The 22542-nt window shown below is 43.4% G+C and overlaps 1 protein-coding gene across 1 annotated transcript in view; it reads right to left on the reverse strand.

Moving 5' to 3' along the window:
* The window catches only part of LOC115082243 (tolloid-like protein 1), a gene marked incomplete at both ends in the record, with an annotated part of 127182 nt that extends 106047 nt beyond the window's left edge, over positions 1 to 21135 (reverse strand). The window contains 1 exon segment of the mRNA XM_029586491.1: positions 21020 to 21135. Within this exon segment, the coding sequence (XP_029442351.1) occupies positions 21020 to 21135 (116 nt within the window).
* Positions 21136 to 22542: the final 1407 nt, after the last annotated feature.

The raw sequence follows: 22542 nt of genomic DNA on the forward strand, positions 1-22542 counted from the left end.
AATCCAGTCCAGGGTAGGACTACGCCACCTATCGACTGCTGTCTCTGAGCTGAACCACCTCTTTTCACAAACCAAACTCGAGGCCCACCTAAGTCCTGCTGGCCCCGGCACCCAAAGGCTCAACCTGAAGGGTTGAGCCTTTGGGTGCCGGGGAAGGGAATGAGGGCTAGTATAGGTGAAGCTCCAGGGGCCTCTATCTTCAGCCCACTCCACCTGCCGATGGTGGACCTGTAGGTCCCTACCTACGAGTTGCATCAACCCCACCTCGGCCCAAGGGTCCACCTCCAATGCAACATTTTTGGATGATACTAAGAGCTGCAACAGAGTGGACATGTCTGAAGGAGTAGAGAGAATTGCTCCTACCATGTGGCAGGGGCTGACCAATGGCACTGATAGCCCCTGTCACATGGTAAGGGCAAAGGGCCATTGGCGCCATTTTGATTAGTGGAAGCCGATGGCCTGAGAGGGGTAGATCACTCCTGGGCCCCCGCTGGACCACCAGGGACTTTCAGTAAGTCTTGGGGGGGTCAGGCAAGTCTTGGGGGGTTGGGAGGTGCAATTAATTAAATTTGAAGGGTTGGGGTGGATTGTTTTTTAATGTGTCCTTTCTCCCCCCCCCCCCAAAAAAAAAATGATAAGAAAACCCCAAAAATTTCATGTTTTCCTATCGTTTCGTTGACCCCCCCCGAACCGCGACGAAATAGGAAATATCATTTATATTTTCTATTTTGTCGCAAACGAATGCACATCCCTATTCAATACTGGTGACCATATCTCAAAAAGGATAAAGACAGGATAGAGGTGGTCCAAAGAAGAGTGAACAAAATGGTGAGGGGACAGCATTGGAAAACTTATGAGGAGAAGCTAAAGGATCTGAATATGTTCACCCTGGAAGAAAGAAGGTGCAGGGGGATATGATATAGACCTTCAGATATCTGAAAGGTTTTAAATGATGCACAATCATGAAACCTTTTCTGTTGGAAAGAAATCAATAGAACTAAGGGTCATGAAATGAAACTCCAGGGAAATATTTCTTCACAGAGAGTGTGGTGAATGCTTGGGAAGCCCTTCCGGAAGAGGTGGTGAAGTGAAAACGGTCAAGGAATTGAAAGGGGCAGAGGTTAGAGGGTAACTTGCTGGTATGGCAGTTGCTACCCTTAACAAATAACAGTATCAAGGCCTAATGCAACTCCATCATTGCTCTGCTTGTTAACAAATGCTGCAGGCAGATTAGAGTCATTCACATCTGGGTAATCTTTTTACAAGTCCACCTGGGCTACTTCATCCTTAATCAAATTTATTTACTGGAATATTCTAACTTCCCTGTTTTGCAAGTATTTTTGAAAGATACATCACTCCAAACCATATGCTTTCATTCAAGCAACTGACAGATTTCCTCCAGTATAGTTTAAAAGCTGTTTATCTCCTTTTTTCAGTCTGCTTAAGGTAGAGACCATCTTGTTGGAATAGGCTCCTTCTTCCCCAGAATGCTTCCCAGTTGTTAACAAATCTAAAACCCTCTTCCCTGCACCAGATTCCATCGAGACTCTGCAGGTCAGCCTTCTTTTGGGGTCCTGCACATGGAATGGGGAACATTTCTGAGAATGCAACCCTGGAGGTTCTGCCTTTCAGTTTCCTACCTAACAGGATCATTTATCAAAATGTATTAGAGCGCTAATGCCCACAATAATGCTATAATGCATGTGATAAATACTGCATTGTGACATGCATATGCAAATTTTAAATGAGTATTCAAGTGGGAAGAGTTTGGGTGGAGTAAATAAAAATGAGGAATGGTTAACATGGTGTGCAATAAAGTGGCCCACACTATCATGAGATTTAACTACACCTATTTTCTCTGTGTTATGCCTGCATTAGAGGCCAAAATGGTATTTATTGTAAATGCCAGTTTGGAGAGGGTGGGAGGGAAGGGAGAGAGAGAGAGAGCCTCTGTGGAGGTTCACTTACATTTGAACTTTTTATACCACTGTAAGGGGGGACATTACAAACTCAGGGTGAGGTTTCTGGGGTGGGATAGGTTTTGGAAGGCAGTTTTACATGCACAGTCATACATATGAACAGCACAGTTACTATCAGTGAAGATTTAATCTGATTTGTTGTGATGAAGGGTGAAAGAAGAGTAGATTTGTACCATTTCTCTTAATCTAGATTGATTGCTGCTAGGGAGAGAGAACATGGTACAAATCTATTCTTCTTTCACCTTTCAGCACTCCAAATCAGATTAAATCTTTACTGATGATAATTGTGCTGTTCATATGTATGACTGTGCATGTAAAACTGTCTCACAAAACCCACCTCACCTCACCCTGAGTTACTAGTGCTCCCTCGTACAGTGGTATACTTAGTTAACTTTTTTGGGAGCCTCTACAAAGGTGTTCTCTCTCTCTCTCTCTCTCTCTCTCTCTCTCTCTCTCTCTCTCTCTCTCTCTCTCTCTCTCTCTCTCTCTCTCCTCTCTCTCTCTCTCTCTCTCTCTCTCTCTCTCTCTCTCTCTCTCTCTCTCAAACCACCATTCACAATAAAAAGCTTTTCAGCTGGTAATGCAGCTGCGATGCAATGATGGTATCATGCAATGCAGTATCAGGAAAATTAGCCTAACATGCCCCTTTTATTTTTTTTTTCTCATGGGCACTATTTTCACTATATTTATAGCAAACTGATGAATCTAGGTCTCAGAACCTAAATTTAGCCTCCAAACCATTCTCTTGCAACTTCCTATGTCACTGATACCTACATGTATCATGAGAGTGGGTTCCTTCTCAGTGCTCTCTAAAATCTTATCTTGGCATCCATGGTATTTTAAAAAAGTAAGTTGCTTCTCGTGATCAGATTCTTAAGGGTCATGAGGAGAAGATCCATGAATTAGATTCTTGTTGTAGAGAAAAATAGAAGTATCAGACATCCTTAATTAAAGGTAAAGAATGAATTGAATGTCAGCTTAAGAACCTGGACAATTACTTTTGATTACATGTTAGATTTTTTTAATGTTCCCTAAATCTGGGTTGATATCTCCCTTAGACATGTTGAAAATATTTTATTTGGAAGTATTGAAAGTACCAGCTGAGTCATTTCCATCAATTTCTTTTTATTTTCACAGTTAGGGATGATAAGGAAAATATATGCAAGGTAGATATAACTTCTAATAGTTTAGATTTTACCTCCATTTTGCAAGACTCTCAACTGGAAGTTTCAACTTGGGAAAACTTATTAGTATTTTTTTGCTTTTGTGCCCAATAAGGAGTAGACTTTGAAGTTATTTCTTCATATTAAAAGTTGTTTCTTTTTAGACCAGAAGTATTTGTATTTTCAGAATTTGCTAGAACCACCCAGCAAAGATGATAATTATTTTTTAGGGTTATTGCCCTTGGTGCTAATTTTACCGTAAGATTTCCTTGCAAATGTCTGGTTAGGTGGGAAAGAGGCAAATATATATTTTTTATGATCCTATTCAGTTGGAGGGGCTTCTGCAAATTAGAACTGCCTCAAATTGAGAGTCATGCATAAAGAAAGCATTGCCATGGCTTAATTTGATACTAGCAATTTTGGACAGGCTATTCCTCTGATGCCTTGTTTTAATTGCCTTTTTATTTTTATTAAAATTTTAACATTAAAAATTACAGGACTACCAGATTAGATCATATTTACAATTCAACAATTATAATATAAATAACATAGCACCAAGAACTCTTAACTTTTCTTCCATCATATGGTAATCCTCACACTACTCTTTTCTAAAGTCAAACACACTGTCAATTACACATTGACACAGAGCTAATAACCATAATTAAATTAAATAATAGCCTGAGTCCTTTACCAGATTACATTAAAATCTGCAGGTGAGGATATTAATGAAACTTAGTCAATGCATTTCTTTAAGGAACAGGTGTACATTAAGCAAAAAGGGTTCCCAGATTTTTGGTATATTTGAAAAGAAATCCTAAACTGAAAAGTAATCCATTCCATACTATATAATCTCCACAGTAGATGTACCCATTCTACCATAGGGGGAACCAAAGAAGATCTCCAGTGGCATGCTATATTCCTTCTCACTGCCACCAATTTATGACAAATTAAGCTAACACCCCCCTTTGAAACAGTAATACCAGTGATGCAAAATTTTATAACTGGACTCCTGGCAGATAACACAAATAGAACTACTTTTTGATAATCGAGAAAAAATGTGCCCCCCCCGTGTTCATCTGAGATGTTCTGACTCACCAGTTTTTCTCATTTAGATTTGATCCTCGGCAGGGCATCACTCTTTCCAGATAACTCCCCTCCCACTTGATGTGGTCTGAGTTATGGTTATATTTTTTTTATTTCTTCTCAGGGTTTTTATTTTCTAAAACTATCCCATTTTTCTGAATGTCAAGTTTTCTTTGACTTGTAAATTTAAATGATAATAAATAAAAAGTAAAAAAAAAAAATCTTATCTAGGTGGTGCATGAGGTCTGCTACAGGCAAATTATCAAGTGATCCTCACACCCATCAGCCACCCAACTATCTACATGCCTAATTACAACAGCCGTCCTAACTTTTCCCTTCTGGTCACATGCTCCTGAATGCACATCCTCAGTGTAAGAAGATAAAGCATCAACTGGAGGACAAGTTACTAGCTACAGGATCACTTTTGCTATACCAAGGTGTGAGTCACCTGCCAGGTGAGCTTGCTTTTCTAAAGCAGCACAAGGTTTGCTTGACTGGAGTTGGGACCATGCTACTATTTTCCTGAAGGTCTCCTCCATGTATCTCAGCTCCTTCAGGTCTGCCAGAGATTGGACTTGTTCTCTGAGAGCCAGGAGCTCTTTGCGCTGGGTGCATACTCACTACCTCACACCAACATGTAGATTAATATACTTGTGGCACTCGGTGCAAAAGATTGGATAAGCCCAAAATCACTGCTGGAATTCTGTCTGTATCTTAATTTTTTTGAGTTAATAAAGTTATAAAAGCTGATTAAGGCGCAGGTACAGCTCTCAATTTAATTTTTTCAATGTTTTATTTAATGTTTTATAAATCTAAGTTTTTTAATAAATAGAAGATTATGTTAATTTGTGAAAGATCAGCAACAAGACTAAAGTTAGTCAATCACTAAGATCAGGGTTAATTTTATGTTATTCTAAATTATTATTTGCTTGTTAATTTTGAAAACTTCCTTCTAACTAGAGTGGATGGGTGGAGGGAAATAAACTATGTAACAAAAGGTGACTGGGATGGGAAGGAATCAAACCAGTGACTAATTGCCCAGGAACCAATACTTTTCAGATCAAGTAAGTGACCTTTGCAAACTCATAACTCTAAATCTTACAAACAAATGCCATTTTATTTATATTCCACCTTTCAAGCACTTCAAAGTGGATTCCATTCAGGCACTGAATGTATTTCCTTGTCCCCAGAGGGCTTACAATCTAACCCTTGTACCTAAGGCACTGAATGGTGAAGTGACTTTTCCAAGGTTTGCAAGGAGCAAAAGTAAGATTTGAATCCTGGCTTCTCTTTCTGCAGTCCACTGCTCTAAACACTAGGGATGTGAATCGTTTTTTGACGATTTAAAATATCGTCCGATATATTTTAAATCGTCAAAAATCGTTAGGGCCACGATACAATACCAATTCCCCTGATTTATCGTCAAAAATCGTAAATCGGGGGAAGGGGAGGGCAGGAAAACCGGCACACTAAAACCCCCTAAAACCCACCCCCGACCCTTTAAATTAAATCCCCCACCCTCCCGAACCCCCCCCCCAAATGCCTTAAATTACCTGGGGGTCCAGCGGCACACTAAAACACCCTAAAACCCACCCCCGGCACACTAAAACCCACCCCGACCCTTTAAATTAAATCCCCCACCCCAAATGCCTTAAATTACCTGGGGGTCCGTAGCGGCGGTCCGTAGCTTAAATTACCCCCGGGTCCATAGCTAAATCGGGGGAAGGGGGAGAGCAGGAAATCTGGCACAGTAAATCGTGGTGTCTTCAGCCGGAGCCATTTGCAAAATGGCCGCTGCAAAATGGCGGCGGCCATAGACCAATACGATTCGACGCAGGAGGTCGTTCCGGACCCCCGCTGGACTTTTGGCAAGTCTTGTGGGGGTCAGGAGGCCCCCCCAAGCTGGCCAAAAGTTCCTGGGGGTCCAGCGGGGGCCCCTGGAGCGATCTCCTGCCGCGAATCGTTTCCGTACGGAAAATGGCGCTGGCAGGAGATCGACTGCAGGAGGTCGTTCAGCAAGGGTTCCAGACCGCCGCTGATTTACTGTGCAGGATTTCCTGCTCTCCCCCTTCCCCCGATTTAGCTACGGACCCGGGGGTAATTTAAGCTACGGACCGCCGCTACGGACCCCCAGGTAATTTAAGGCATTTGGGGTGGGGGATTTAATTTAAAGGGTCGGGGTGGGTTTTAGGGGGTTTTAGTGTGCCGGGGGTGGGTTTTAGGGTGTTTTAGTGTGCCGCTGGACCCCCAGGTAACTTAAGGCATTTGGGGGGGGGGGTCGGGAGGGTGGGGGGTTTAATTTAAAGGGTCGGGGGTGGGTTTTAGGGGGTTTTAGTGTGTGTTCACGATTTTTAACGATTTTCACGATAATCTAAACACCCAAACGGCGACGATACGATTCCCTCCCCCTCCCAGCCGAAATCGATCGTTAAGACGATCGAGGACACGATTCACATCTCTACTAAACACTAGGCTTCTACTCCACTTACTAACTCACAAAATGAATTATCTTTAAACAAACAATTCTTTATACTTTCAAACAAATACTGAACTTTATAAGCTGACAAATCAACCCAAAGTCTATTATCCCTAAGCACACACAATCAAATACTAACCTTAGCTCACAAATCAATCCAAAGTCTATTATCTAAAACACACACAATACTTTACACTTGCAAATATTAACTTTTACTAGCTCTCAAAATTATACAAAGTCTGTTTTCCCTAAACACATACAATTCTTAACATTTGCAAATACAAGCCTTAAAATCTACATACAGTATACATAGCCAGTGATAGTTTAACCCTTTAAGAAATGTTTTAAATATTTTAAGCATTCTTTCTCAGCTAGTCCTACTTAGCATCAGCACTCCCTCTGGAATGAGGATTACTCAATTTTTGTTTTCTTATACATCTGTGCTTCTAAGGTAATTACTTAAAACAAAAATTCTTCAAAAACAATCTCCTCTGAGGGATTCACACTGCAAGCAGATTCATAATTGGCCCTCTTAACTAATCTACTTTCCTGTTTCTAACCTTGCCTTTAATGCCTTTTGACATCAAACTCTATTGACTAGTTGCCCAAGATTCAGTACTCTTAACTTTGCATATCAAGTAATAGAGTTGTGATTCGGCCGAACCTTTTGGTTTGGCCTTCATTATCGGCCCCACCGCGGGGAACTTTTGTTTTCCCATGGTTCGAGCCGATTTTAATTCGACTGCCCCCCGAAACGATATCCGAAACCCACCCCGACCCTTCCAATTTAATTAATTTGAATGGGTTTGTAAAAGAAAACCAACCCAAACCCACCCCAACCCTTCAAATTTAATTAATTGCAAACCCCCCCCCCCACCCCTCCCCGACCCCCCAAAAACTTGCTGAAATTCCTTGGTGGTCCAGTGGGGGTCCCGGGAGCGATCTCCCCACTCTCAGGCTGTCGGCTGCCAGTAATCAAAATGGCGGCGATGGCCCTTTGCCGTTACCATATGACAGGCTATCGGTTGCCATTGGCCAGCGTCTATCACATGGTAGGATCAATGGACGGCCGGCACCATCTTAAAAATACTCAATTGAGTATTAGTGTCTTTTCTCTCTGGCCTCTTCCTCCTCTCTCTTTCTCTCATTGGCCTCTTCCTTTTTTCTCCATCACCCTCATCCTCTGCTGCACACCTCCCACAATATCTCCTGCTCTAACAGCCCATGTTCTCCATCAGTAATTCTGAAGCATGCTATTAACTGAGTACTTGAAATAGCAAGCACACAAAAATTAACACTGGGACCAAGGAAGGTGTTAAATTGAAGCCAGGGATGATCAACTTTAAAACATGCATTATGGATACACCCATATTTTGTATCATGTGTGCAAATGCATTCACATTATATAACATATACCCAAGTCTACCCAATAACATGTTTGTGATACACGGCATGTATTTTCAACATACCCACATAAAATGTGGCTTATCCAGCTATCTTACTTATTTGGCTATTTAACGCTTTTTTAAAATTTAGCTGGATAAGTAAAAAATGATTAGGGGTGTGCAGGGAAAAAAAAAATCATTTTCATTTTCGATTCATTTTGGGGAGATTTTTTTACCAGAAATTTTGGTTCTTGGAATGCTTAATTAATTTTATTTGTGAGAAAAGCAAATTAAAAATTTTAATAAAACTAACCCAAAAACAGACCAGAAGACAAAAATGGGACCAAATGGGCCTACAACCACCGTCCCACTAAGAAAATGACAGGGACAAGATTATCCCTGGCTCCCACATGATGATTTGCCTGGTGAAGACTAGGCCCAAGCCAAAGCCTCGGCCTTGTGTAGTCTAAGGACTTGGTAGTTTGTTGCCATCTTGGCCTATGCAATGCCAAGGATTCACCTGAGGCCCGAGCATGACACCGCAGCCTAGGTCCAGGCCTTTGCATAGGCCAAGGGCTTAGTAGGTTGCCACAACCTCATCCTTAGCCTACCCAATACTGAGGTTTTAGTCAAGTCCAGAGCACAGGCCCGATGCTGCGGCCCAGCCCAGAGGCCAGATTCTGACACCGAGGCCTTGAGATGGACCCAGGCCCGATGCCCAAGGCTCAGCCCGGAAACCATGTTCCAATGGCAGGGGTTTGGTCAGGACTCAGGACAGATGCTGTAATCTGACTTGGAGTATGGGTCACAATGCCTGCGCCTCGGCCTAGGTCGAGGCTCAAGCCCAAGGTTCCCCATGCCTGTGACTCAACCTAGAGGCCAGACCCAGGCCAGATGCCACAACCCAGTGCGAAGGCTGGGTCCTAACACCGGGGAATCCAGCCAGGACCCAGACCCACCAACATGAACTGTCCTGGAGGCCGGATCTCAATGCCTGGACCTCGGCATAGGCCGGAGCTCGGACCCAGGCACAATGCCATAGCCTGGCCTGGAGGCCAGGTCCAGATGGACAGGGCCTCAGCCTGGACACATGCCCAATACCATGACCCAGCCGACACCTAACCCAGGTGTGCTGGATCCCAATACCTGGCCATGGCATAATGTCAGGCCCAGGCCCAGAGCTCAGGCCTCATAGCAACTCCCACATCATCATCTTCTCTCTTCTGACACCGTGCTCTGGGTCATGCCAAAGTTAACTGATTCCAGTGCATTCACCCCAGCGGACGTGCACCATTATGATGTATGACAATTGTATGACATTGCCGTACATCAAAATGGCTCCATTGGCCTCTGGTTTAAGCTGAGGCCCAGGCGTTGGGACCCAGCCTCTGAGTCAGGCTATGGTGTCAGGCCCCCAGCATGGGGATACAACCTCCGGGCTAGGTCGTGGCATTGGTCCTAGGTTCTGATTCTGGCCTAGGCCGAGGCTAAGGTGTCAGGACCCAGCCTCTGATTGGAAACCAGAGCTGGTCAAGGATACAGTCTGAGGCCCTGGCATTGAGGCCCTGTCTCTACATCTGCCCTGGGCCTGGGCCCTTGCCTAGGCCAAGACCCAGCCATTGGGACCTGGCCTCTGGTTCAGGTTAAATCTTCAGGTCTGAGTCAGGGTCAAGGCCCCGGTATTGGGGCCAAGGCGTCAGTACCTCACCTTTGTCAGATACCTGATGGATCAGGTAAGGGTTTGGTTTTTTTTCAATTTTAGGGGGTCTCGGCCAATGCCCCAGCATCAGCCCAGGCCTCTGCTGTGACCCTGGCACAGTGCTCAGGCCTAGGCTGTGGCCCCTGCTATAGGCCTCGACATATTCCCAGATGAGGCCCCAGCTTCAGGCCTAGACCAATGCCAAGGCACTGGCATCGCATTCAGGCATAGGCCAAGGCCTCGGCTTTGGGCCTAAAACCGATTCATTAGTTTAAAGCAAATTGAACAAATATAGTTTGTTTTATTCAGGGACCTGATTCATTTCCAGGCCCAAATGAAACAAATCGGCCTTATTAATTGGATTTTGAACTTTTGTTTTTAAAACGAATACACATCCCTAAAAATTATCCAGATAAGTGATGACTTCTGCTATGCCCATTTTTCTACTCCAAATTTCAATCATTTACACGAGGAAATGTAATTCACATGTTTTTCCTTCTCAGTGGCTTTTATGTGTGCAAATCATCCAATTTTATAACATGAGCTCATGAAGGAGAAAGTACTAGTTTTACCAATTAGTCCACCCAATTTCCCAGTCTATCTCTAGGTCATCAAGACCCCCTGGTTCTTCAGCCTGGACTCCCCCAATTTACTCCAACCCCTCACCTTTACTTGTCTATAAATAGCTTTATTCTGGCTTACACCAGATAATAGCAGGTGTAATATGCGTAGGTAACAGTTGAACGTGTGCCACTTTCGATGGTCATTAAAATAGCAAATTATGTGCATAAATGTTAGCCCCACCCAGGAATGCCCTGCCACCCCCTTTTTTACATGAGCACAATTATCACGCATCATTACTTGCATGTGTATGTGTAAGTTTATAAAACACCACTTCGCGAATGTGCCCTATATGCGCACCTCTGATACTATGTGTGCACTCATCTCTTTTAAAATTTACCTTTTAGTGGGTTGTGTGGTATATAACACATGGAGGCGAGCAAGCATGCCTACTCAATGAGGTTTGCACCTGCTAAAGTACACCCGTCAAAGACTTATTTTCTGCACTTCTTTGCTTTTGCAATGGAAGAGAGTGTAAAACAGCTACTATCAGAGTTTGTTTTTTCTGCACAGGTTTCCAGGCAGTAGTATCATTAGCATGAGGCAGTTTGCTGTCCTATAGGAAGCAATTTTATTATCTGCAATTCTAAGGTTATAAAAGGATTTCAAACCACTCAGATTAGATGAATAGGCAAACATATACTTCGAGAATGAAGCGCTAAATTTCTTTTTCAACTTTTTCAAACTACAGAACAGTGCCCAACCACACAGAATGCAGTCAAGACTAAAGAAGAAAGTGGAGGTTGTGGCTTTAAAAGTATTGCCCTATTTTCATTTAGTTTTCTTATAACTCAAGGAAACTGTGCTTTTATTTCTGAAATCAGTTCTAAACCAGTTTTAGATGTGTTCTACAAATGCTGAAGGTAACTATGTTGACAACTTTCAACCCATTGAGAAAGAGGAGTTAAATTCCATGTGGCCGAGGTCTGATCACTGAAAGTTGTTCAAGTCAATTTGGTAGGTCACTGCAACCTCTATGGAGAATTAAATCTCCATATTCCTTAAATCTATGCCTTAAATAATATGCCTTAAATCTAACAACTCTCTCCTCACCAATCTCCACCTTGCACTTAAGACACAAAACCGAACTACTTTTCATTTCCCCACCACACCAGCACTAACCACCCTTTGCTCTAGACACAGCCTTCAAGCTCATCTCCTCGCAACCAGTTGTAAGAGACCTTGGAGTACTCCTGGACCAATAACTAAATCTCAAGAGATACGTCAGCTCCATCCTCAAAGAAGGATTCTTTAAACTTAATGTACTAAAAAAACTCAAGCCCTTACTACACTCCCATGACTTCCGGACAGTAATCCAAACCCACACTAACATCTAAACTGGATTATTGCAACTCTGTACTCTTGGGCCTCCCGTACTCCACAATAAGACCTCTCCAAATGCTCCAAAACGCTATGGCAAGAGTCATATAAAATGCCCGTAATAAACAGGACCATATAACCCCCATTCTCAAAGACCTCCACTGGCTCCCCCATCCCTCTCGCATTCTTTACAAAACACTATCATCCACAAAGCCATTTACTCCCACCACTCCAACTGGCTTGACCTTCCTTTCACCTCTGCACACCTTATCGTCCCACTAGAACAAAGGAACCCTTCACGTGCCCTCTCTAAAAACAGCACACCTTTCCACCACAAGGGAACGTGCCCTCACTACTGCAGGCCTCTCACGTTGGAATACCCTGCCCTCAGCACTCCGTCTCAAATCATGTTCTCTCAAATTTAGGAAGAAACTAAAAAATATGGTTATTTAAACAAGCATTTCCTGACTAGCAAACCCCCCTGCTATAACCATCAATCATCTTCTTCTACCATCGTACACTGTGAGCTTTATGTTCTATTAATGTATATAATGTATATAACTAGCATTCATGATATTATCCAACATGATATGTTCCAATAGTTACCTATGTTAAGAACTCTACACCAGTTGTACTATCTTTCTATGCTGCTTTCCCGCATTTCTCTTCGCCCCACCTGTTTTATTCCCTTGTTTAATTGTATTTTCTATTCATTTTGTTATATTGTAAACCGATGTGATGTTCACACTAACACCGGTATAAAAAAGGTTTTAAATAAATAAATAAATTAAATACATTTAGAGAATGCAATTGTCACTATTCTGAGGCTTGGGTTCCAGGCCTGGACCTGACCCTGGGCCAAGGCCCGTTATTGGGACCCGGCATCTGAACCACGCCCCGGCATTGGGCCTGGGTCCATGCTGAGGCCCTGGCATCGGGGCCTGGCATCTGGGCAAGGCAGCGCCGTCAGGGCCTAAGCCGAGGTGCAGGTGTTGGACCCGGCCTCTGGGCCAAGCTGCAGCATTGGGCCTGGCTCCAGGTTTAGGTCCCAGTTTTAAAACATGGGCTCATGCTCCAGCCTACACTAAAGCCCTGGCATCCGGCTGGTCTCCAGCGTTGACATGGGTCCAGGTAGAGGCTCTGTCATAAGGACAAAGCATGCCAGCTTTTTAGGATATCCAACGGATCAGGTAAGTACAATTTTTTGTGGCTCAGTTCTCGGAAGAAGGGCAACAGCATTGGCCTGGGATTAGGCTGAAACCTTTGCCTCATGCCTGAGCCCAGGACATTGCTCCTGGTTTGGGCCTTGGCCTATGTCCTAGGTGAGACCTCAGCTTCAGACGTAGGCCTAGACTGAGGCACCAATGTCACGCTCAGGTATAGGCTGTGGCCTCTGCTTTGAGCCCATGGCCCAGTGCTCTAGGGAAGGCCCTAGCTTCGGGTCTATGCCTAGGATGAGGCAACAGCATCATGCTCAGGAGTAGGCCAGTGCCTCTGCTTTGGGTTTTGACCTATGCCCTGGGAGGTTCTGGCCTCGGGCCTAGGTCTAGGCCTGATACATTCTTTTTAAATGAATGCCAACAAATAAGATTGTTTCATTTGGGGGGCTCTCAAAATATTGTTTCCAACTGTTTCCAACAGTGGCTAATCCAGGCCAGAAGAACCTGGCAAGTACCCAAAAACTAAGTCTATTCCATGTTACTGTTGCTAGTAATAGCGGTGGTTATTATCTAAGTCAACTTAATTAATAGCAGGTAATGGACTTTCTCCTCCAAGAACTTATCCAATCCTTTTTAAACACAGCTATACTAACTGCACTAACCACATCTTCTGGCAACAAATTCCAGAGTTTAATTGTGCGTTGAGTGAAAAGAACTTTCTCCGATTAGTTTTAAATATGTCACATGTTAACTTCATGGAGTGCCTCCTCAGTCCCTATTCCAATCAGTTTGCTATTTTCTAAGAAGGATTGGTTGTAGTGGAATGTTACTGTGCAAGCAGTCAAATGAATGTTGACATTATGGAATGAGATTGGTGAACGAGTTCTTTTAGGAGAATTTCACATTAGGATGTTGGAATTGCACAGTATTATGTCACAGCTCTTTAACTAGGCCGACGGTACAGTAGATCCGCTGTGACCTTGGCCTACTCAAGGCCTCAGCCTTTGCCTCACCGGGAGGTTGTATCATGATGCCAGGGCTTAGACCTGGCACCAGGCCTGATGTTGTAACCTGACCCCCAGGGTTCTCAGCCCCAATCCCAGGCCTTGCACAAACCGAGGGGATGGCAATATTTAGGTTGCAAGTGCCAAATAAAGAAGAGGATAAAGAAGAGCCTCCGAGGCCTGGGCCTGAGCCTAGGCTGAGGCCAACCAAGTTGGGTCATGGTGTGGGGCCTGGGTACGAGCTGAGGCTCCAACGTCGGGACCCATCCTCTGGGCCGGGTCAAGGCATCAGGCTTGTGTCTGGGCTGAGGCCCCTGGTCAGGACCCAGCTTTGTGCCTAGGCCAGAGCGTTGAGACCTGGCCTTCGGGTTGGGTCTCAGCATTGGGCTTGGGTCCAGATCTACGCTCTGGTATAAGGATCCGGCCTTCATAGGATACCCAATAGGTAAGGTAAGGTTTTTTTTCTGTTTGTTTTGTTTTGGGGGTCTTGGCCGAGGCCCCAGTGTCAGCTGTGCCTCTACCGAGACCCCTGGCGACATGATCAGGCCTAAGCATGGACTCTGTTTGGCCTAGACCTAGGCCCGAAATCATTAGTTTAAAACAAGATGAATGAATAAGATTTGCTTCTTTCAGGGGCCACCCCCCCTGCTTCTGGTCCTCTCTGCACTGTAGTGTTCTCCCTCACTGTGCCAGGAAACGAGAATCGTACCTGCACTACTATGGATTTTGATTTTTTTTTTCCTTACTGGTGGAAGTTCAGGTTGGAGACATTTTTTTGCTCTCTGCCTATCTGGACATAGTGAGGTGAGCAGTTGCACTCAGAATGTAGAGCAGAGTCTTACCGGCTAACATTTTTTTATGTTAGTGCTTAACAATTTTTTGTGTGTTGTGGAAGCAGTAGCACTAGTGCATACAGCACAGTACATATACCCTGAGGTCAATATTCAAAGCTGGATGTTTAAGTAACTTAGCCGGATATAACTTATCTAAGTTATGATGTATATTTGGTAGCATGGTGAAGCCACTGATTATACTCGTATATGTGCGCACTTCACCGGATATGTCCACCCAGCTAAGCTTAGACAAGCTCTATGGGGCATCTAAACTTAGATGAACACTTATACATTTAACTTTGAATATCAGTAGTTAGGCATATAAGATATACATCTAACTCACTCCACCCCCGATCCACACACCCACTTTTACTGTTGGTACATTTTAGCTATATAAGGGACTTGTACGGCCAAATGGGGGCTGCTGAATGTACGTGCATATTTAGCAGCCACTACTTAACTGCATAAGTCCCGCTTATCCAGCTAAATAGCACTGAATGCACTTTGAATACTGACCTCCCTGTATATGCGTCTGAGTGTGAATATGTATGTGACAGACAATTCTCCACACAGTGAGTGGAACTGTGAGTGGGGGTACAGTTACAGTATCAATAGATTAATTTAAAATATACAAACCCACCAGTAGGCAGTGAACTTCAACAGATTCCATCATATCAGCAAAAGGAAGAGGAGTGAATGTTGGCAGGGTTGGCAGCTTTGGCAGGGGCAGAGAAAGTGGTGGGGCCATCTCTTCTAGTAGCAGCAATAAAAAAGGCACTAATCCTGCCTCCAAATAGAATGGCAGGAATGGAAAGTGCTAGCAGCTCAAGGCAGAATCATTTGAAATTTGAAGGACAAATGCCACCGCGGCCTGTTCCTCCTCCTCTTGTTTTGGAGCAGAGGGAACAGATGAGAGAGCCATCCAAATTTGAAAATAACAGGGCAGGGACATGGATTGGGGCAACAGAAGTGCAACATCTAAAACCAGCTGCATGCTTCTCTGCATTGGTTACTAGTACTCAGGCAATGAAGACAATATTTTCAACAACTAATTCTGAAGAAGAATTTTTCTGGGGTTCCCTGACCCATCTGCCATGCTCACTCTCGTGGCCTCCTAGAGCACGAGCGCGCACATCTCTGACGCTCAAATACACGTCATGGCGGGAACCTCGGGGGCGGCCCCACCGCATGACGTCAGTACCTCCAGGTATACCTAGCCTCCACTTCCGCTACCTAAATGAGTTAGCAAAGACTTTGCTTTGCTACTCTGCCTGCTCTAAGCTGCCAGCTTAGATGCTTCCTATCGCTAAGGGCCTCGCTCCAGCAGAAGCTCTAGACACGTGCTCCTCGGGGGTCTCTCGCTTCCTACTACCCTTCGGGATCTCACTAACCTAGACAACCACTCCTCAGGGGTCTTGTCTCTTATTCTTTCCAGGATATTGGACCATTGTGCACTCGCTCCTCGAGGGCCTATCCTCTTCATATCCTGCACCACGGACCTTCGGTCCCACCATTCTACCATTAGGAAGATGCCGTATCTCAGTGAGTACCTCTACGAACTGGCACTCCAACTCCACCCACCAGCCACGGCATTACCCGCTCTGTGGGCTCCTGCCTATCATGAACATCTGGGTGAGACTACACTACTGAGCCTGTTGAGCGTATTGGCACCTCGTGGATCAGTGCCATACCTTCCTGCATTACCATCTATTACAGCAGTACAATAAAGACTATCCATTCTGTGTCTGCTAACTGTGTCAGCCAATCGCTGTGGTTTCCCACAGGGCTCCTCCCCGTGGGCGGAGTCATCTCCATTGTGACCAAGGGTCCACAATGCCTCAAACACAACAATTAGTTATTAGCATACTAGCCTCCAGCTCAGTGTTGGGAAAGCTAGATGATGATGATGATGATACTGACAGTAATAAGAGCAACCCCCAGCAAGAGTAGGCAGTTCAAGTAGAGAGTATGAACAATTCCCTTTGCGTTTTTCCTCAGTACCAGCATCAGCTCCCAAGGATGTAGAGATTAGATTGTAGAAGACATCTATGATCTGGAGTACTTTAAATTGACTGAGGAATTGTGTATTGCTCAGTGTATTCACAGCAGTAAAGATATCAGTCAAGGGAAGAAAATGGGATATCTGACAAATATTGTCAGATATCCCAACTAGTTCAAAACAGTGCAGCTCGCATTTTATCTGGTATCTCTCTTCAAAATCACATCACACCTACTCTCCAATCCCTTCATTGGTTACCCATAAAATTCAGGATAAAATATAAAGTACTCACCATCATCCATGGTCTAATACACAACTCTTCTTCTACCTGGCTCTGTTCTATGCTTCGTATCTATAAACCCACTCAGCATTTAAGATCACTAACACAAAATCTATTAGACATTCCATCACCTCGACTGGCAAGACTAGACATCACCAGAAGGAGAGCGTTCTCTGTAGCAGGACCCTCTCTCTAGAATTCTTTACCAAATCCACTCCGTTTATTAACAAATCCACTTCACTTTAAAAAATCCCTGAAAACATATCTGTTCCAATTAGCATTTAATACCTCACCAAATACTTAACATCAACTAAACAACTCCCCCATTTTCACCTCCTCCCTATAGTACTTCCCTTCATGACCCGCTTCAACAAAACAAATTTATTCATCCCTTCCCCCCCTCTAGAATACCCCCTCCAGATACCTTCTCCCCTCTCCCACTTTTTTCCCCGCTTATTTGTTTAAGGCGAACTATGGCACAGATCTTTTTCTATTAAGACTTTTTTTAAAATTAGTTACATTATGTTATATACCAATTTGTATATTTTTACTCTTTTTAATTTATTTTCTAATCTCGTTTATTTTATAATTTTTGTAAACCGTTTTGATAAAACTTACATTTTAAAAAACGGTATATAAATACTTTTAAATAATAAATACATAAATAAATAAATAAATATTTGTATGCAATATCACCTGGAGAAACAGCTGGCAACACAAACCCTCACCCCACCCCAGCAAAGGAGATCACAGCATAAATTCTGTAAAATGCTATCTCACAGAGCCCATCAAGGAGATGAACACTGATGCACTGCACACAAGTCCAGTCTGGCCAGATCTACCACATCTTTCCTGCCCACCAACCAGCATGCCCAGTGAACATGTCTTCTCAATGGCAGAGGACATCATGAACCCTCATTGCTCAAGGTTAGTGTCATAGTTAATAGAAAAGCTAGTATTTTTCAAACCCAATGTTCATTTGTTAGGTTTCCAGAATTTCCATGCAAGTGGAAACATGACTGAAAGCAACTTGAAGATCTTGCTGCCAATCTGCCTACCTGCCATACCCCGGATGTATTACCTTAGGGGTCTTGCTGTTACTGTTCTGCCTACTTGCCGTGCCCCTTATATGCTTTCTTAGGGATGCTTCTGCCACTGCTGTGCCTACCTGCCATATAGGTTCCCTGTAGCACTTTAGGTGACTTGTTGCCACATGCTTACCTGCCATATCCCTTATATACCTTCTTAGAGATCTTAATACTCTTACTCTACTACTTGCCATGTACCTTAGGAGTTTTGCTACCACATGCCTACCTGCCATGCCCCTTATATATAACCTTAAGGGTCTTACTGCTATTTCTCTGCCTACCTGCCATGCCCAGATGTACCACCTTAGGTGTTTTGCTACTACTACTCTGCCTATGTGTCAGGCCTCAGATGTACTGCCTTAGGAGATATGCTTAAATTGTAAGCCCACTCGGGACAGGAAAAAATCTACAGTACCTGAATGAAATCTGCTTTGAAGTGTCAAAAAGTGGAATATAAATAAAATAAGCATGAGTTTGTGATTCCCCACACTATGTCTTGTGGGTCAGTGCTTGTCAGCATGTATTAGAACTATATTCAACCACCACAGTTATACTATTAACAGATGGACCCATAACTGATTTATTGAGCCATTTACAGTTTCCCTTTACCAGCCATATGTATATAACACATTCACGGCTCGATCTTTACAATTTGACAGAGAATTGTTAGTCTACTCCTAGGATAAACCACATTCCTCCTACTGAGACAGTAATCTCTCATTCCAGCTGTCTTTGAACATCTGTCCAAATCCACTTTCCATAAAGTCCTTACCAAATAGTTATTTGCCCTGACCATCTGTTGCCTTGCATACCTGCTGTACCACTCCTCAGGATTTTGATACCATTCTTCCTCTACTTTAACCTTCCAGGTATATTTTGGGGATTCTACTGTTACTCTTCTAGCTGCATTGCTCTGCTCCTACCATTTCAGTTTTTAATAATCACCAGTACCACTGCTACCACCATTGTTCCAAGCCAGCTTGGTAACTAAGGGTGTCCTCTGTTGCTCATGCTATCCAAGAGATTTCTTCCAAATCCCCTTGCCTACCCTTGCTCTTACCTGGCCATTTATTGCTTGCAAACCTGCTGCACCACTTTTGATACCTTTCTTCCTCCACCTCAAACCTTTTGATACCCTTCTTCCTCCACCTCAAACCTTGAGGTATATCCAAGGCTGGATATAAAATTATGGTGCCCAAACGCAGAATACTGGAAGTGGTAAATTTCACCCCAGAAATAAAACAGCAGCGGTTTTTGTGTGCCTTCAGAATTTGGCATTCTAGGCACTTGTCTATGATCTCTATTCCCAATTCTGTCCAAGGGTACACCTTGAGGGTTTTAAAGCTAGTCTTCATCCTGTGTTGCTCTGCTCCTACTGTTTCAGTTTTTAATAATAACCAATACAACTGTTGCCACCGCAGCTCCATGCTAGTCTTGGCAGTTTAGGGTACTTCTTCTGCTTCTCCAGCTGTCTACAAGGTTACTTCAACATTTACTTTCTATTTTCTACATGGTACTTACTGACACTTGCTCTTGCCTTCTACATCTGATACTTTATATACATCTTATCAGCCAATCATCTTTAATGGTTTCATTCTCTCTTGGACATTTTCTTCAAAGTCTGTTCCCTTATGGTTCTTGAAATTATTAGTTTTTGATGCATTATACCACAACAAAAGGCAAGGGTTGAAGAAGTGAAGCACCCAGAATAACCAGGGCCATGCTTCCTCATGATTACTACATCTGAGGCAACCTCTGAGGCAGTATTTGCAAAAACCGATTCATAAGAAGAATTATGTCCTGGATTCTCTGAATCACAGGATATTAAACAGCTAGTGGTTAAAAAGCATTTGGTGTCTCTCATCAGTATCATATTAGCCTCAAGTGAAGACCAACTCCGATTCCAAAAAGCCAACTCTTTCAGAAATGACATCAGACCTCCTCCAGAAATTTCCTCTGGCTTCTCCCTGCCTAGAGATTTATACATTGTGCCCTTTGCACCTCATTTGGAGCCTTTGGATGTTCTTGCAACTCTGGGTGGCTGGTTTGTGCCTCTCATGAAGCTTTGGGGTCTTCATGCTACTCTTTCAGTTGCTTTGATCCTCTATCACTTCCTTTGAGGGTTTTCTGCCTCTTTTGATGTTTTCTTCCTCATCCATGGTGTCTTGGGCTATTCATACCATACTTGGTGCCACATTGCCCCTCTCATACAGCTTTGGGGAGGTTATGTCATTGTTGTTGGTGCCCTTTAGCCCATTTCTGAAGCCTTGGGGAGATCTGGCCATTTTTTCTGCTGTTTTGCTTCTCTTTCAGAGCCTTAAGAAATGAACAAATAAAGCAAACAAAAAATTTTTGTTTGAAACTAATGGAATGAATGGTGTTGTCCTACAAAACAAATGAATGAACCAAAACAAAAAGTTTTCCTTTGCACACTCCCAGTTAAAGTAATAAAATATTTTATTCTCCCCTAAAAGACTTAGTCAATCCTATGCCAGCTGTCATCTTCTCAGTTCTCCTATTTTTCATCCAAAATTATTTCAGAGTGCAAGCACTTCTGTGACCCGGATTTCCCTTTGTAATCATCTACCGCATGTCAATCTTACCTCAAAAACTGAAAGCTAGTATGTGATGAAGCTAATGGTCCTTCCTGTTCCAGACAGATGATTTGACAAATGTTATGACATAACCATTCTTTGATTAATAAAAATGAAACTGGCACTGGATTTCCAAGGGAGTATAGAAGTTAAAAAGAAAAAATAAAGCTTTCACAGAAATAGTTCCATAAACAGATGAATGTATATGTTCATGGAGAAATAAAGTAAACACATATACATTATTATATAAATAAGATTTTTAAGTGTATGTCTGGATGTATAGGAGTGAAGTGAGGAAAAGTGTAGAAAATTAGAGAATGTAATGCTTTCAGTACCTTCTCCCCTGGTGTGACAGACACTCGCCATATACAGTGTGTATATGAAGGATAACCATTTGGGAAACCTGGAGATGAAAAGTTGCCTGTGGAATCCTGTAGTGTTTCCCCACAACCTACAAGGAAGAACACAGAGAATAAAAATAGAGAGAGGGACTTAATAGCTTAAAGGTAAACAAAAGTGTATACTAGACAGAAACAGCATCTATACAAGACTAAGGCATGTTTAAAAAATGGAAATTTTCATGCAATGCAGCAATTTAAAAGCATCATGTGAGAGGAAAAAGCCTCTCTCTTGCATGTATTGTTGCTTCTCCTATTCTCTCTCCCAGCCTGCGCAGCAACTGCCATTAGAGCACGCAGGATGAGGCTGTCTTCTTCTCCCATAGCAATGTGTATGGGGTGGAGTGGACAGAAAGGCACAAAGGAGAAATGAAGAGGGCAAGGGCACTGAGAAGGGACAGTCACACAGGCATGGGAAGGGGAGAAGAACAAAGAAGCACAATGGAAGGAAGAGAATTGACAAGGGCAGAGGAACACGGGAAGGAACGAAGAGGATGGACAAAGGCAGAGGAACAGGGAAGGAACCAACAGGATGAACAGGGAAAGAAGAGGACAATGAAGTAAAGGAGGAATAGGTCAAAGGGATTCAGAGGAGGGAGGATGGAAGGATAGAGGGGCATGGGGAAGGGGTGACGTAAGAAGAGAGGAGAGGGACAGAGATAGCATGAGGAATAGGACAGAGGGACACAGAGAGGAAAAGTCAAGGCCCTACTCAAAGGATTGAGGAAGAGGTGCAGAAGCGCACCTAAGGAAGTTAAGGTAAATCGCAGAGGGGAAGGAGAAAAGGGGAAAGAAAGGGAATATAGTGGTAAACACTTTACACGAGTAAGTGGGCTTTTGAAAATTGCTACTATATATGCCATTGAATTGCCCATAGGATATTCAAGTGTAAGTGCATTTTACGCACGTAAATGGATTTTTAAAATTGTTATGATAGTATACTACATTTACACGTGTAAGTCCTTTTAAAATTACCTCCATTGTTGTCACTAAAAATTCTCAGGGCATGGGCTCAAGGGGCTTGGGTCCAGACTGTTTGATAATTAAATCCAATTATCCTGATCAGCTCTCACCCCCCCCCCCCCCCCCGAGACAGATCCTATAAAAACACAGGGCACCAGTGTGACTGAGATCCTACTGGCCTTATTAGCACAATTTTAAAACCTGGTAGCTCATCCACAGTACTGCCTTGCTGGGAAACCTACACGGAATCCCCCTAAACCAATGGGGTGAGAAGGATCCCCTATGCCGAGGGTCCTGAGACTGCTACTTTACTACTTCCAGACTACCTCACTACTGCCACCTCTGGTGGTACACTTCAAGCTGTATAAATAAAGAATTAACTCTGTTTTTGTGCGTCCTGCGTTTAGCCCGTAGGTGGCGCCTCACGGGGCTCCTCTCCGTGGGCGTGGTCATCTGCCACAATACCCAAGAATCCACCCAAACACTGCTTATCCATA

Source organism: Rhinatrema bivittatum, unplaced genomic scaffold, assembly GCF_901001135.1.
Source record: "Rhinatrema bivittatum unplaced genomic scaffold, aRhiBiv1.1, whole genome shotgun sequence".
Taxonomy (NCBI): Eukaryota; Metazoa; Chordata; class Amphibia; order Gymnophiona; family Rhinatrematidae; genus Rhinatrema; species Rhinatrema bivittatum.